The sequence below is a fragment of the Vidua chalybeata genome, chromosome Z, assembly GCF_026979565.1.
Source record: "Vidua chalybeata isolate OUT-0048 chromosome Z, bVidCha1 merged haplotype, whole genome shotgun sequence".
NCBI lineage: Eukaryota > Metazoa > Chordata > Aves > Passeriformes > Viduidae > Vidua > Vidua chalybeata.
In genome coordinates this window covers 52494741-52511578 of record NC_071570.1, presented here as the reverse complement: position 1 = coordinate 52511578, position 16838 = coordinate 52494741, and the positions used below count along the sequence as shown (strand labels likewise).

Genomic DNA, 16838 nt, shown 5'->3' with positions numbered 1-16838 from the left:
TGTCCCTGACCTAAGTCACAAGAGTTGCACTTCGCAGGGGCACAGGTGCTGAACATACTGCATCTCCTTGCACCATATTTCTGGGTGCCAGGAGAGCCAGGCAAAAACACAACACAGAAGACAAACCTTTGTTTTATTCTCCATCTTGTCTCCATCACTGATTTAAAGCATCTCCGGAGCATCCAGGACTCCATTCCAGCAGTCCCTGACCATACTTACTAGGTTTTCAGCAATGGGTTCAATGAGCACAGAGGCTGGAGGCAGCCTAAGCTCAGCAGAAAGCCATGCTACACCCACCACAATTGCTGCCCATTCCCACTGTTTACCATCCCCCTAGGTGGGACAGACTGACTGGTGGTCAGCAGAATGGTGACCATCAAGGAACATGGCTGCCTCTGCATGTCCTCTGGTGGGGAGCAGGTTTGTGCCACATGCAAGTCCTCCAGGAGGGTGCACATCAGCAACATCAACATGGTTGGCTTCTGTGTGAACTGGTACCTCCTAGCAAAGGAGAAGAGCAAAGGTGGAGAGAACCATGTCAGGCTCTGCACCAGGCCCAGAGAAAAGGAAATGCACCTCAATTGCATGGACATGTGGTTGGACAGGGAGCGGAAGCCCATACCCATATGTGACTGGGAGGGAAGAAATGGAAAGGAAGAGCAGAGAGAGCAAACCTAGAGGTAGAGGAAACAGCAATAGGAAACCTATAAGTAAGATACTGGCCTTGGAAACATTGGGCAGGTGAAGGGGAAACCAAGCACAGGGACTGGAGGCATTGGGCAAAGAGGAATGGTTATTGTGAAGGACAAGATGTTGATTCCCTCACCCAGACAAGATGACTCATATCCAATATGCAATGAAGGCACTCAGAGTCTGTGCCATATATACCAAGGATTAACAAAAATAATTTATTCTCTTTTTTCATCCAGCTATTTCAGGAATTAGTGATGCAGCCAGTAGTCACAGCCAGTGATTACCATCAGTAATCCATTTACATTGTTTCCATTTAAGACTGAGGAGGATATATTTTGCTTTTGGTTTAGACTAATACATTTTTTTCCATATTTATACTGAAGTAAAATAATTTCAGATTCATGCTCCCTTTTTACACCATGCTGATGTACTTGTGACAGCCAGGAGGTCATGCTGTCATCCAGAGGGACATGGTCTGGCTGGAGAAATGGCCCAACAGGAACAACATGAAGTTCAGCAGGGAGGAGTTTAAAATCCTGAACCCAAGAAGGGAACAGGTAGAGCCCGGGGGCTGACAATCTGGAAAGCAGCTTGGTAGAAAAGGATATGAAGGTCTGGGTGGACACCAAGTGGAACTTTAGCCAGCAGTGTGCCCTTTCCACAGAGAAGGCAAATGGTGTCTTGGGCTGCACAGAAAGGAGTGATGACAGCTGGTTGGGGAATGGGATCCTTTCCACTACTCCGCACTGCTGAGGTCACAACTCAAGCAAATCCATAAGAATGCCACAAGCATAATGAAGGATTTGAAGAATCTGACATATGAGGAGAAGCTGAGAAAGCTAGGACTGCTCAGTGTGAAGAAGAGAAAGCTCGAGAGCATCTTATCTGCATGTACAAATACCTGATGAGGGTGAAGGAGAAGGAGACAGGCTTTTTTCTCAGTGGTGCACAGTGCCAGGATGAGAGACAATGGGCACAAACTGAAACACAGATTGCTTTTGAAATTTCTGAAACACTTTTGCTGTGAGAGTGGATGCACAGGATGGCCAGAGAGTTTTTTGTCTGCATGCTCAAAACCCACCTGGACCCCGACCTGAGCAACCAGACCTTACACATCCAGTCTTGAATGGACTGGGGGGCAAAAAGTTCCTGTGCTGCAAAAATGCTTATAGTGTGCTGTTTGTTGCTATTTGAAGCAGCAGTGATTACCAATCTTCTACTGACAATCCAATACCCATTTTTACTGAGGAGATCCTTGTGGTAGCACAGACACTCTTTGGCTGGAAGCAGAAATTTCTTTGTCACACAAAGTTTTCTTAGAGTAGTGTCTTCTGATTTGTTGCCTGTGGACTTGTGGATATCTGTAAAGTACTTCTAAAGAACACAAGAGATCATAACTAAACAAAGTGAGCTCATCACAAAAAGACTTAAGCATACCATACAGGAAAAAATCCTTAAGGATCTATCAGCTGGGCACATAAAGGAATATGGACGTTTGTGTCAATCTGATCAAACTCAAGTGGGTAGTGACGCACCTTCCTCCCTGCAAAACAGGTTTTAGCTAAGTATGGAGAACAGCCCAGAAAATTGGATCAAGTTTTACGAGATGTGTAACAAGGGCTGTTTTTTCACAGGAATACTACAGCAAGACTTTTCAAACAATGTCTTTTTCTCTAAATAAATGCTAAGCAAATACCATTTTCCCCCCCTTTTATTATCACCTTGACAGGAACCACTTCCCAAAAAGCAACTGCCAAGCATCAGTGTATCAGACTTACACCATCTGCACACTGTCGTACATGGAGATAAGGCTCTCCAGCCTGGAACTTAGATGCCCTTTAGTGCTCTCTGATTTTCACACATTGCTAACAGCAGGGAGGAGATGGTAAAATTCCCTTGACAGGAGGAAACACATTTATCCACTAATTGCAGTATTGCAATGGGAGCAAATGGCTCTCACAGGTTCAGCAGACATCTGAAGTGGCTGCAGTGCAAACCAGATGAAAGCAGTAGAGCACTGATACAGGAGAGTTTCAGTCCCTTCAGACACTTTCCATCTCCCACCTAGAAAAACAAAGAAAACTATGTCCAGCCTATTTATGACAACATCAGCTTCCTGGGGACTGAGAAGCTCAAAACATTTCACAGCCTACAAGGGGAAAAATACCCCATGATGTTAGGAATTATAAATGAGACAAAGTCCATGGGGTTTTTTTAGAGGGAAATCTACTGGATTTTGGAGGAGGAAACAATCTTTAATAAAAAGGGCTCCCTTATTCTCTTCAATATTTTCCTTTAGGATATAATCTGTGTTTAGGTTTGAAACAACAGCAGGAAATGCTACCTGCTCATGCAATGCAAAATAGCATAATTTTGTGGCTAGAAACCTGGCTTCTGTGATCCTGCAAAACAGCTATCACCACCCATTTGAAGGACTTCAAGGGCAATTTCCTCTGGATACCTGTGGCATTTTGACATTGAAAACCCAGTTGGGTACATGGCCTCCTGGCATAAGTCAACTGGTGGCCACAGGCTACTTTGCTGTGTCCCCAGAAAAACCATCCTTGAGACAGACTGTGTGGGCAAGTGCAGTCCTTCCTGCTGTATAGATTTGGCTTATGACTTCATATGTTCATAAAGAATGAGTCCACTGTTCGACAGTAACGTACTGCCTGAGGCAGAATTGCACCAGATTCTCTGTTAATCACTGGACAGAGAGCTGGAAATGCCAAATTTTACTTCTGATGTTCATTTCAGCTATGTTTTTAAACTAAACAAAATAATCTCTTTAGTCATCACCTGCTGCATACAAAAGCAATCTGTTCGAAAGGCAAAGCACGAAAATATTATGCAGTTATATTCTGGCTGCAGAAAGATTGTTTTTATGTACACACATAAAAATATGAATGCCAAATATGACTGTTGACTCCAACCAGAGCTAGTGCATTCCTGACGCACTGTGATGAGCTCATTGTTTGTGTCAGTCTGCATACAGACAAGATATGCTCCACGTTCACATGCACTTATCACTGCAGGAGGATGTCTGAAACACACCATTTTAAACCTGAGATTTTAAGCTCTAGTAAGAGGGTTCCTAGTTCATATCACCAGTGTAGTACTCACAGAACTACACTCCTTCCAACATCTGCCTTCTCCCTACTAGACACACTATCTGCTTTTAGACATTTCAGTCCCACAGCATCAGCAGAGACCTTTCACGGTTCAGTCATCACCATACCATAAAGTTAACATTCTCATCTCAAATAAAGTCCGTGGCTGCAGACATTCCCAAACATGGGGAAAGTCCAAACCTGCCTGCTCCAGCTGGAGCTCCCTTCCCATTCAGCCAATGGCCCAACAGTGACAAGTTGTCCCTATCCTCCCTGCAAATCATCTGCAGGAGGGCAAGCTGAATGCCTCAATTCATGGGAAGCCAAAATAAGGCAGCCTTTGAGAGGTCTGTAATGCAGAGACAACAGGTGCAAGTTGTCATGTCTTGCGGAGTGAGCTGCAATTCCCACTGAAATGCTTTCCTCCTTTTCCAGCTATACAACATAACCCTTAAACAGGCTGAAAGCCCCTTAAAATTCATGGAAACAGGCTTATTCTAGATATCTAGCCTTCAGGAATATCTCAGAGGTCTCCAGCCTCTCTCTGAGCAACAACTCTTAAAGAGTCTTTCTAAAATTTCACCTCCTTTATTCTTCCTTGTTACTCAGTATGTTGCAAAGGTGGCCAGATTTGCCCATACTTCATTCTGGAGCATTAGTCACAAGCAAGTTTAACAATGCTTACACCAGTTCCATTGCTGTTATTTCTCCTTCCCACATTTCTCTCCATGGGAAAACTCTTTTATAAAGACCCTCAGGAACAACAGTTGCCCCAAAAGGGAGGAGCAGAAGCCAATGAAACTGAACAGAAAGGAGGCAAATGACAAAAGTATATGCCTTGCCTTGCTCAGATTTGCGAGGCTGCCAGCTGAGGAAGCAGAGTTTCTGAATTTTTAGTGGAAGATGCAAAAGCCTAGATGGATAAAACATTGTTCAACCTTATAAGTAGAAAGTCCAGGAAGAAAATTACAGGTTTTGAGCTTTCCTCTGTCTGCTTACTGAGACGTGAAAAACTAGATAGTAGACCAGTCGCTCATGATTTATTTAACTTTGTGCTGCTGACCTTTTATACTAGCAAATTACTAATTTATCTGTGTGGTCCACTTACAGAAAGAACAGGTTTATCAAATTCAAGGCTTCTTATAAGGTTTTATTTTGGCATTAGTATATATATATATATATATATACACACAAAAATGTATGCACATATACCTTTATCTATGTAGCGTGTGTACATGCAATAGAAAAACAAAAATTATAGGTACAGATTCCCCCAAAGACTTCACAGTTTCTATTTTCTCATTTCTGTAGGGTTAGAGAGTCACATTTGAATGTGTTACTGCATTTTACATGTCTACTCTACAGGCTTGCTGTTGTCTCATCACCTCTTCCAGTGTTTTTGTATCAGAGAAAAGGCAAAGTTATTGCCACCAAAAATAAGTTACTGTTCAACATGCAAAAATATACTCTTCCAGGCATCGGGCAAGCCTTAAAAGAAGAAAAGCTATTCACCAAACAGTAAAGGCAGGGGGAGAGCTAGAAGAGCTTTAAATTGGCTTGAGCTCACTTCCACCCTGTGAGCAGATCAAAGTTTAACACAGGCCCAGAGGATTCAAAGACAAAGTCAAGAATAATAATTCACTTAATGTCAAAGCCCAGTGAAGAGATTTCTTTTGACAGCTCCTGCTTTGTGCTCCCTGTGAATTTACTGGCTTCCTGCACAGGCACATGAGCCTGACCTCTCCCATTCACCCACAAACTGGCAACCTATAAAATGGCTGTTAACTCCAGCTGGCACATGGGCTTTTGGCTGAGGCCCTTCCTTCCTGTCTGGAACTGGGAAAAAGTGTTGGGGGATGTTGGGGGAATGTATGGAGGGATGAGACAGAAAAAAACAGCAATCCATAAACTTCCAGTACAGGGCTCTCTGGTCTGCATTTCTTAATTGAGCATCTGCAGTCACACCAACAATTAGGTAAAAATCATTAGATCTGATTCAGATCAAGAAGAAGCATATTATCCCCAGAAGCACAAACCACACATAAGCAGCAGTCCACTCTTGATCTGATGAGAATTCAATAAATAAAGCATTGCAAATGCTGTGTTGGATAGCATTGAAAATACTTTACTTTTTACAGTCTCTTAGGTTACAGGATTAAGCTGGCTAGTTATTTTAACCTCAGCCGAATGTAAAGATGGACAGCACAAACATCTTCCACTTAAAAGGGTTGTAAGACACTTGTCCTTTCAGATGGACCCTGCAGAGCTTCAGCATAGTTAGAACATTTGCAAGACACTAACCTAGAACTGCCATTGAAAAGGAAACCCACTGTTTACAACCCTGCAAGGTTATAGCTGAACATCAGCAAAGCCTTAGGATCCACAAGACTGGTTGGTACACTTACACTTAATGTTGAACTTGTAGGGAGAACTGGACACTGATTACAGGTAGGACTTAAAACTGAAGTAACAGCCACCTGTCCTTAGAAACTGCTACAAAGAAGCATTTAGGGACCTGCCAAATACACAAAAGCAGAATGTGGTGAATGTAACCATAAGAATTATTACTTATTCTCAAATGTCTGATAGCTGGCAATTGAAATTGGTTTGTGCAGTGCAGAATAGCTAACAACCTTCTAAACAGTCCAACTCTAAAGGCTCAGAATCAACAGGATGCACAAAGTCACGCACAAAGCAGGGTTTGGCTCTGTGGTTGGTGGTTTCATTGGTTGTGGTGTTTTTTGGTTTGGTTTTCTTTGTTTGGTGGGGGGTTCTTGTTTGTCTGTTGCTTTTTGGGCTGGTTTGTTATGATTTTTTTTTTTTTGTTAAAAGCACATCCCAGGATCCTGATTTCAATTACAGTGCAGTTTTACAACACTAACATAAGAATCTTTCATATATTCTCCAAAGCCAACATAAAAGCAGAGATGACTTTGTGGAGGGAAATTCTCATCTGCTCAGGTAACCGCATTATAACACTAAGTACTGCCTGTGACACAGATTTTAGTTTAGGAGATAAGAAAAAAACTTAGGCAAACCTGTGCATTCAATCTGAACATCCAAGTAGTAAACCATTTAGTATAATCTGATCATTAGTTCAAAACTAAAACATTCTCAGACCCAAAAGATGGATTAAATTTGAAATTATTGCTATTCTCTACAGTGCCATTCTCTCTTCTAAGTGCTATTTATGCAAGTATAGACACTACAGAAGCAGAAATCTTTTTGTGTAACTTTTAAAACACTATTAATAAAGTATATCTATTGCCATATTATATTTTAGTTTTCTTGAACCTCTTAGACATCATCAGTATCAGAGCTGTTGAGGAAGCAGTTGAATGCAAGAACAGCTGGAGCTCAAACCCACCCTAAAGTTAGATGATGAGAAATTAGCTGTGAGACTTAAAAGCTTTTAAGATGAATGAAACAGCTTCCAGAATTGATTTGTGAAAACAGGTGGTTAGAGACAAGCTTTTCCAGCTGTCAAAACAGACTTGAGAGGAAATGTAGGTAGCCAGCACTCAGCAGTAAACAGGAGAGTGGCAAAAGGAATTCAAGGGAGAAAGACTTCAACTGAAAGGGCAGAATAAAATGACAATATTATTTTAACAGTAGGCAGGAAAGTAATAAAAGGACTGAAGAAAGACGATTTAAGTATTGTGGTGTGGCTGCAAATGTAATGAGCAAAAAATACACTCAAGAATATTTAAGTTTCTATAAATAGTTTTTGAGTGATTCCAGTGGTGTTTGTTTATGCCATGTATGCAGGATTCCAACAACCCTTTCATAAACACAGTCTCTTACTAAGTTTCACATGATCTTTATCAATGGTAAGGAAGACACAAAAAAAAGCCAAGTTAGATGGCAGAGCAAGTTCAGACTGTTTTGAGTTAGTATACCTGAAAGCAAAGGATCAACATTATTTCTCAATGTCAGCATGTTTTGTGGCAAAAGGTATCACCTCTAAAATCTGAATCTAGGCTAGTTACAATAGATATGGAACTATGCTGTTCACTTGTAAAATTTTTGCACACTAAAGTTATTCTAAAAAATTAAGAATAACTCAAAATCAGATTAGCACATTTGAGTTAATTTCAGTCGAATATAAAATCCAAAAGAGATGGTGTAGATGTAAAAAAAAAAAAAAACTTTAAAGGCACATCCCTTTACTGCTGTGAAGATTAATTAGAAATATAATCTAACAAAACTGCCATAAACACTTAAATCTGTCACATTACAGCATCACTGAAGAAAAGAAAAAACTACTCCAAACAGATTGTATTAAAAATTTATTTTTAAATAAAGGAAAAAACAATACAATTATTTTAAATAAACAAGGTGTATTCTACACATCTGTAAATCAACATAACTTTTTACATAAGCTGTTTATAACTTTTAAAACTTCTGTTGCAGCATTGTCTACAACATTTGACATGTTGGTTTCCATTTCATCATCAACCAAACAATACCCAAATGAAACCATTTGCTTAAGTGAAGCTTTATTTTTCACAGCCAAAGATGGCTCTACTAATACCAAAGCACCTGTTAAACAATTATCCCCACCTAGTTTTTTAAACGGAAGTCTGTTCAGCCTTTTTTTTTGGTTCTGTTCCATTGCCTGCATAGAAGTCAGCATAAAGCTAAGTAGCAAGCTAAGCTTCACTTCAGTAGTGCAATGAGTGGCAACAAACTTCATGAAACAAATGAAGACACAAACATTGTCAGTAAAATTCAACTATGTCAAAAACTATATTTAAAAAAGAATGCTTTTGTGGGTCACAACTAGACTAGGTTTCAGTGTAAAGCTTTCCTCAGGAAAAGCTTCTTCCTGATTCACATGAAAAGAATTAAGCATGCATCACAAGCCTTTGTTCATACAGAAATGCCCATTAAAAAAGTTCCATGTCACCATAAGGTAAAAGAGATATTAAGGTGGATGAAGCATCTTGGGCCAGAGTATGTTTTACAACAAATACCTACACATTACACTTGTGTAGCATATGATGGGTAAGGGATTGGCTCAGTAAGGTAAAAAGTCAATTTTTATAAATACATATCATTATTGCTAATATGCTACACATCATCATCCAATTTTTAAAGCGGCTTTGTTGACATTACCTTGTAGGTCACATTCATGGTGACAATATGCTATTCCATATGAAGAAAATTAAAGCAGCATAAATACAATTATGAAATCAAAAGGCTTATGCAACAGTCTTCTCTAGCTTGCTATGTTTTTTCTAATTAAAAAGTGTTCAAAGAAAACAAGCCCAGTTCACCACAAATTAGGAAATTTCACAATGAGGTTGAAAACCAAGTTACAGGGAACAGAGAGAGGAAAACCATGGCATGCATAATAATCTAGTCCTTTTAGTCATACCACTGGAATACAGAAGTCCAATTTAAAGGCTACACTAACAGGCAAACAGCCAAGAGTAAACTTAGTTTGATATCTAAATTAAGACTACAGTTTTAATCAGTAACAGCAAACTCACCTGGCCCTTTAATATATTCACAATATCTACTGCAATTGAATACTTAATTATGACTAGTATAGGTATGTTCACTTTACAAAGGTATTAAATACCTGCATCATGAAATTACATTCTTAAGACATTGTGTAAGAAAGTAGCTCATGTGTGTGAAATGTTTCTGAAATGTATTTCTGCTCCCTACTATGTCCCATACACACACCTAACACCCCCCACCATGAAAGCAATCACTCACAAGGAAAAACAAACACCCCTTAAAAAAGGATGGAAGTACTGAGGGGATCACCTTGGTTAGTTACAGCACAGTGCTTAACGATCAAACTTGGCCAAAAGATGCCCATAATACATGCCTGACCAGTAAATCCTTCCAACTCATTCTTATCAAACTCAGTCCACTTTTGGTTACTGCAATGATTAAAATATTCCCTATATACATATAAACACAAGACTACAGGTTTACTTTAGTTTGTTTTTGCAAAGCAGTTTAGTCTTTCTATTCATATTGTTCTGCAGCAACTACAAGAGGTAGGCATAAAATATTTCAGAGCTTCTTTCCCAAGGTCCCATTAGTATCTCAATTTAGTGGGATAAAACAAAAATCAGCTGTACCTCTGTGAAATCCAGCTGGAAAATAGTTGTGACCCTAGATTCACTAGCCTAGCACACCAAGGAGTAAGAAGCTGTTCATATCCCAGAGGATATTTTTTTTAAAGTCTACTGCAGAGCATTTAAATAGAAAGCAGATATCAGGACCAATTCTCCCTATTTTTATTTGTACATAGGAGGAAGGTACCACTTGGCCAAGACTACAGATGTATTTTCACAGATGCAAGTGCCATGCAAAAATAAATTGAAGAACAGATACCAAACATACAAGTAATAAAACTACTGAAGGTAGATTTTCTTGGAAGTATATAAACAACTTATAATACTTTTCTTTCCCCCTTCACTTTCTGACATTCACAGCTATAAATGTGTGGCTATACATCAATAATTTCTTCTGCAGTGCCTCCACAACGTAATCTGTAGCGCCCTGTCCTCCAGCTAATAGTGGGGTCCCACAAAGCAGATAGGAAAATATAAATTGTCATGGATTCTCTGATGAACCAAGCTACTGCATAATCAAGTTTTGAAAAACACAGAGCACCACCCTAGAAATAATAAAAAGCAAGGTATTTAATCATACTGATAATTCAAGAGAAATTTTAAAGTAACTTAAAACCTTTTAAAAATGTTTTATAAGCTTACTAGACAGATTTACATATCAATAGCATCCTTCATTAAAGTCCAATAATATTTTCTTGTTCAAGATACAATTACCCATATTAAATATTTTCTACAGCATTAGAAGAACAAATGCTGTTCACATTTGTGGCACTTTTCTACATTAAAAGTTTTATGAAGCCTTGGAAGTAGGTTACAGCTGTTCTTCTTGCCCATTATTTAAAAAAATTAAGTGAAAAATATATGTATGAGTACACATACACCTCAACAAATATAAGACAAAGTGACAACTAAAGTAAAATAATAATCCCCCCCCCCCCCGAAAATGAAATCCCACAAAGCTTCTGCTCTTGTACTGTCAAAAGAGCTTAAAATTTCTGCATATGCCCATGTAGAGCAGATTTGAAACATGAATATAAGTTAAGGGGACAGACAAACTTTCAGAGCCTAGTCAGAGGCAAGTGCAGAATTTTGTAGAATATAAAATTACGACCAAAACTACTTCTTCCCTTTCATGATACTGTAAGTGAAGCTGGAAGACTGTGAAGTAACAGATTGGATCTGTTATTTCCTGCATGTCAACAGAATTATTTATGGTTTTAATTAAGCTTAACTTTTTGCTGAAATCAATGGCAATAAGTAGTTTTAGTAACCTCCTGGAAAATAAAATTACATACCTGAACACCTTTTAGTTGAATGTAGTCAAATATAAACCAAGCCAAGCAGTGACACATGAAAAATACCATTATATCCCATCTAAACACATGATGAGCTGCCCATCCAATAACTAGACTGGCAACAAAGCACTCTGAGATTGGCTCACAAATTATTGTGGCAGGCAACATATTAATTCTTAGTTTGGCCCACCTAGAAAAGAAAAACAAATCAGTTTTGACTTTGCATTATTCATTACCTCCTCCCCGCCTCACCAAATGAGCCATCATGGTATTTTCTAAAATGCTAATCTCATTTAATCAACACCTCCAAATAAAATATTGCAAAAATCCTCCCTTTCAAAGATGCCATGGATACCATTTAAAAGGTACTAAGGGCAGGGGTGTATTAATTTTTTTTAATACTTGTAACAGTCTTTCTGTGGAAAGTCAGTGCCTCTCTCCCAGCACTAACAAAGAAGCATGCATCAAACTGTGCAATGAACTTTAGCACACTTGGCATTAGATCAAACTAGCTTGGAAAATTTATTCTCTCTAATTATCAGGCCATCCCCATCAGAAGAAGGGGGCAGGGATGGGTGGGAGAGGAAGTAAAGATCAAAATCTTACCTGATCATTCTGGACTGAAACTGAGAAATAGAATATGAACCAGAGTTTTGCATTGCAACTTGTGTGGCCATTGCAAATTTCCAGCCCCTGTAAAAGGAATTTGTTATAATAAAAATGTGCAAATAAGACATGAAAAACCAACTAGATAAACCCAAGAATTTTATTAGGCTTGAGAAGTTTCTTTGACATACGTGTCCTATTATTACAATGGGTGTAGGCAAAAAAAAAAAAAAAAAAAAAAAAAAAAAAGAAGACTCTTCTTTGGGAAAAAACAAATATTTAAACCAAGTTCTGAAACTTTTCTCTAAATGAATTGACAATGATATAGCTTAATTATTTCTAAAAGCCTTATACTGATAGGACAAAACACATGTCATTGACATGTTTGCTATATGTATGTGAAGCTGACCTATACTTACAGTATGTGCCATGTGTTTAAAAAAATCCAAAAAGCAAAGAAAAAGGAAGAGTTAAACCACACCTAAAGCAATAAGCTTACTTCAGAGTCATCTTACCGGTCAGCTATAGCTTTGGCCATAAAGTAATCTTCAGCAATATACTGCGCAAAAGCTATCAGTCCTCCAGCTTGGTCCAAGACATCCTTCCTCATCAAGCATGACATTCCTGTTACGCACTTAAAGCCAGTTAAGTTGGCTGAAATATATGACCTTGGATGCGAGGTTCCAAAATAGACCTGTCGAAAGAACAAAAGGCATTTAAAACTCTGTATGTAAGTACTACACTGACAACTTTTTCCTCTGGAAACATATGGAGGTTAAAAAAACACTAGGTGTGGCCAATTATGATGGTGTATTTGGAAAGACCTTTAGTACCATTTTAAAAAAAACCTAGTGTATCACCAGATCTGAGAAATCTATTGGTCATATTTTTGCAAATCTATAAGCAGGTTTTAAATCCACATATTGAACTACTGCACTTCATTTCGTACTTGATTTCTAATTTACTGAGGTTTTTCTCAGGGAAATATATGTATTAAAAATCCATTAAGTAACAGACTAATCACTAAAATTAATATATTATGTGGCAATAGCTGACAGCCATGTTTTCTCCTTCCCCTTGTGAAAATTAACTGCATTCCTGCATACATGTTTTTAGAAACTTAATATATGATTCTACGGAAGCATGGGAAATTTGTTTACTTAGCACGCTTGCAAACAAAACAGTGAAAAAAACACTCAGATTGTGAGCAAACCTTTTTACAAGATTCAGTAGGAATGACCTACAAAACAACAGAGGGAATGAGTGTTAGTGCCTCTCACTATTATTTAGACTGCCTTCACACTGGTACAGTAACTCATTCAAGAAAAGGCATGCTCATCTTGCAGTATACTGGATCAGCAGGCAAAAAGCTCTTCCAGGAATACAGGAGCAGGAGTTGTAATTCTTGCTTTAACAAATAGCAGTACTAGGACATTTGTACTACAGGTCTCTGCTTTCCTCTTGAAAGAGAAAATACAGACTTTGTATCATTAAAAAAAAAAAAAAAAAAAAAGGAAAACAAGGGAGAAAAAAAATCAGCACAAAAACATCTCTTATTTAGAGCAATGATGGGGTACTGAATTTCACCGCACTTTCATCTCTCACATTTCTGTCTTTCATCCCTATCAGTTAGCCTTGGGGCCAAAATGTCTTATACATGCCAGCTCCAAATAAAAATATATTAGATTACATGCCTTGAGAAAAAAGCAAACTGAACCTCTTCATTCTACCAAAGAGAACTTACTGAGAAAGAGGAGAGGGGAGAATAGGCCAGAATGAGTAATATGAAGATGGTGGATAGGAATCAACTTTTTACTTTCTCTTTCACTGCAGTTATTATGAGATGTGAAATAGCACTACAGAACAAGAGTCAGACTAAACCAGATACAGATCCTGTAACAAACAGATCTATGCAACTTCCTGGTATAAAATTAAAGGTGTTAAAAATTTATATGTACTCAAAAAAATAATAGAAAAGTTCATTTTATAAATCTGCTCTTACTAAAATACTATTACATTAAGGATTGGTAAATATACAAGTCTGATTCCTGCTCAGGTAGTCTCTCAAGTGAAAATTACAGAACACTGAGGCAGTACTACAGGAAAATAGAATATAAGCCTTGCTTTTGTTCTACTTTCCATAAAGGCTCTGCTTGTAAATCCTGCTGGAAGTAAGACACTGTGAGCTAGACTTAGCTTAGACTTGTCTTGACCATTTTTTGTGTGTTTTTTCAGATATCAAAGCAGAATTAATCAGTCCTTTCTGACTAAGCACTAGAAAACATTTATCAATTCTTCAGTTTTTAAATTATTTTAAATATAAACTCCAAAATGTGTATCTTTTAATCTTTACTGCTCATATTGTAAACTTAAATATTGAATCAACAGACAGAGCACCACGGAGGAATTTTGGAGCGCTTAGAAGTTGTCCTAGTTACCCTGAGCTGGAAGTGTGACTGCAGCTAAAAATAATATTTCCTCCCTCACAAAGTGTAAGAGGCACAGTACAGCTTTCACTCAGCAAGGTTTTGCAAATAAAAAAGAAAAAAACAAGATCCCCCACCCCAACACTGCACTCACCTGCTCAAGGGTAGCAGCAAAACCCTGTCTGTCTGCAACATAGGGGAGCCCATGGACCAAGCCCACTTTTTCAGTCATTTGATTGGCCATATCTGTCAGTGTGTCTGGTGTAACTAAGTGACAAATGAAAAACACACTTGATGGAGCAATTCTGTCATTAGCAGAATACTGCAGCGAGACACTAATTCTCATTTTATTACCAGTGTCAACAGTGCATATGCTTTACATATGCTATCTTATAAAAACAGTTTCAGAAAAATAAAATAATATTAGTGATTAACAATTATTAAGATCAACAACAAATAAAATGGAAACAGTCTGAATAATATTTTAAAGGTATTTTCTCCTTTAATTAGAGGCTAATCTTTTATTTCATGAAAACATTTTTTTCAGACTTTTAACTTTAAATTCTGCTTATATCCTCAGTTAAAATAGTCTCCAAAATCTGCTTGCTTACAGTGAATAAGCACAGTTTAACAGTTAGCATATACACACCTACCTCTGATTCCACTATCACAAATCCATATGAGATCATATTTGGCAACTTCATACCCAGGCATTAAGTTATTAATCTTGGGGTTGATGCCAACCTTCTTGCCACCTAAAAAATACAAACATCATACAAAATTAATGTATGAGGAGTTTTTGGAATTCAGATTCAATACCCAAAGTATTTAAATTATACCTTCACTTCTATATTTTGTAATTGAAAGATAAAAGGAAAAAATATTCAAATGCTTCTTTAAAATGGCAGAGTAGCAAGATTAATGTAATTAAAGGAGCAGTATAACTATAAAGCTTATTACTACATTCTTGTAAGGTAAACATTATTTGTCTCTTATTCTTTGAGACTATGATTATGAAGATTGTATTCTACAGTAATTTCAGCAGAAAAGTAAAAAAGGAGCAGAATAAAGTGAGACACACTCCTTTACATCCAGCTGACAGACATGGTCCATATTTTTTTATATCAGAGAAAAAAAAAACAGTTACATTTTACTACCCTGTTCTAATAACCCTTTCCTCTGCTAACTCAAATATAAAGTGAAGAAAGAGCCATACAGCCTAAGCAGATGAAAAAGGATTGTTACAGGACCTCAAGCTCAAATATAGCCACAATTCTGGATCACTTCCTGCACATTTAGTTCAGTGCAAAGACAGCATTTAAACTGTTGTTTTAAAATTAGGAGGAAAAATTGCAGGGAGTTACCCAAACCATTCCTCCTAAAGTTTTCTTGGACTGATGTCGAAGACTGACTACAAACTTACTTTTTACCACAGACTAGTGACTAGAGAAGCAACATAGGCTGAACAAGACAACTATTTATTTATATAGAGTACTCTATATGGGGTTGAAGACCTACCACTTTACAAGTCAGAGTCCCACCTTCAAGTTGCACTGCTTACCTATAAACAGTCTAGCATCAACATTTGGGTATTTGCCAAGGAGCTTTTTGCACACATCAATAGCTGGATCATCATGATCTTGTACACAGAGTAGTACTTCATACTAGTAAAAACAAAAATGTATACACTCACATATATATTTACATACATACAGCTAATATCCATATGGTCTATGAAATAAAGCTTAATAGTGTAGTAAGCTAAAAAAAAGTGCTATTATAGAATTAAAAACAAAGGGGTTGTTTTACAGCTAAATGAGTCTAGTTTTTTAATGCACAGTCAAATACTTGTGAAAAAAGAACTAAGGCTGTGTCTCAATGAACACTTTTATTGATGAACATTACTTCTGCTGTTATTGAATGGTTTCTATTACTCATTACATAAGATGTTCTGGTGTACAAGGTAAAATTTTTGTTTCCGCTTCCATTTTTGCTCATATATGAATCTTAAATCCAATATTATATTCAATGAAATGACAGCACCTGAAATATGAAAGAATGAGGTTATAATACACCATGACCGCATACCTCTGAACTAGATCTTCCATCCCTTTACTTTAGAGATACATATGCAGAACAGACTTGGAAGACAACCCACAGAGACCAGTATATGTATGTAAGTATGTACACTTAATTGTACAACAAAGCTCAGGAATATGTATATGTAACATACCTGTCTTTTTAATAGAGTAGTGGTTGAAAAAACAATTGGTAAGGGAAAACTGTAGCTGCTACATGCTTACACAAGCTAGTGATAGTGGGTGAAGAAATATGAATCACTTAACACTGAGGCAGCTCTGGTAAAGGTACTTCTGCTTTTGCAATAATAGCAAATCTGTTAAATAGTTCTTACTTGGTATAATTTTTCTTCTTACCCCGTTGAAATTACAGCATTAAAGCTCCAATACAAAGACTAAAATACAGAAAATGCAAATTTCTGATGAAGATACCCAGAAGCCATTTTTACAGTTCAAGGTTATCACCTCATTAAACTTTATTTTCACTAAACTACTTAAGCAAAAACTATCTGAATTTTGAAAGCTGCCTATT

General features: G+C 37.6%; 1 protein-coding gene across 5 annotated transcripts in view; it reads right to left on the bottom strand.

Annotated features, from left to right (window-relative positions):
- Positions 1-391: 391 nt before the first annotated feature.
- UGCG (UDP-glucose ceramide glucosyltransferase) overlaps positions 392-16838 on the bottom strand; it is a 44198-nt gene continuing 27751 nt past the window's right edge. Inside the window, exons 3-10 of one of the 5 annotated variants that reach the window (XR_008428475.1) lie at positions 15790-15892; positions 14882-14983; positions 14383-14495; positions 12318-12496; positions 11803-11889; positions 11197-11386; positions 2472-2757; positions 392-2067 (exon numbers count right to left, since the gene is read on the bottom strand). Coding sequence is in view for 3 of the 5 variants with exons in the window: in XM_053931548.1 (XP_053787523.1) it covers positions 10276-10446; positions 11197-11386; positions 11803-11889; positions 12318-12496; positions 14383-14495; positions 14882-14983; positions 15790-15892 (945 nt within the window). In the remaining 2 variants the exon portion in view is untranslated. Of the gene's footprint in view, positions 2758-6015; positions 6319-8077; positions 10447-11196; positions 11387-11802; positions 11890-12317; positions 12497-14382; positions 14496-14881; positions 14984-15789; positions 15893-16838 lie in introns of those variants that run through there. The other 4 variants (XR_008428476.1, XM_053931549.1, XM_053931550.1 and 1 more) reach the window with 4 other exon arrangements.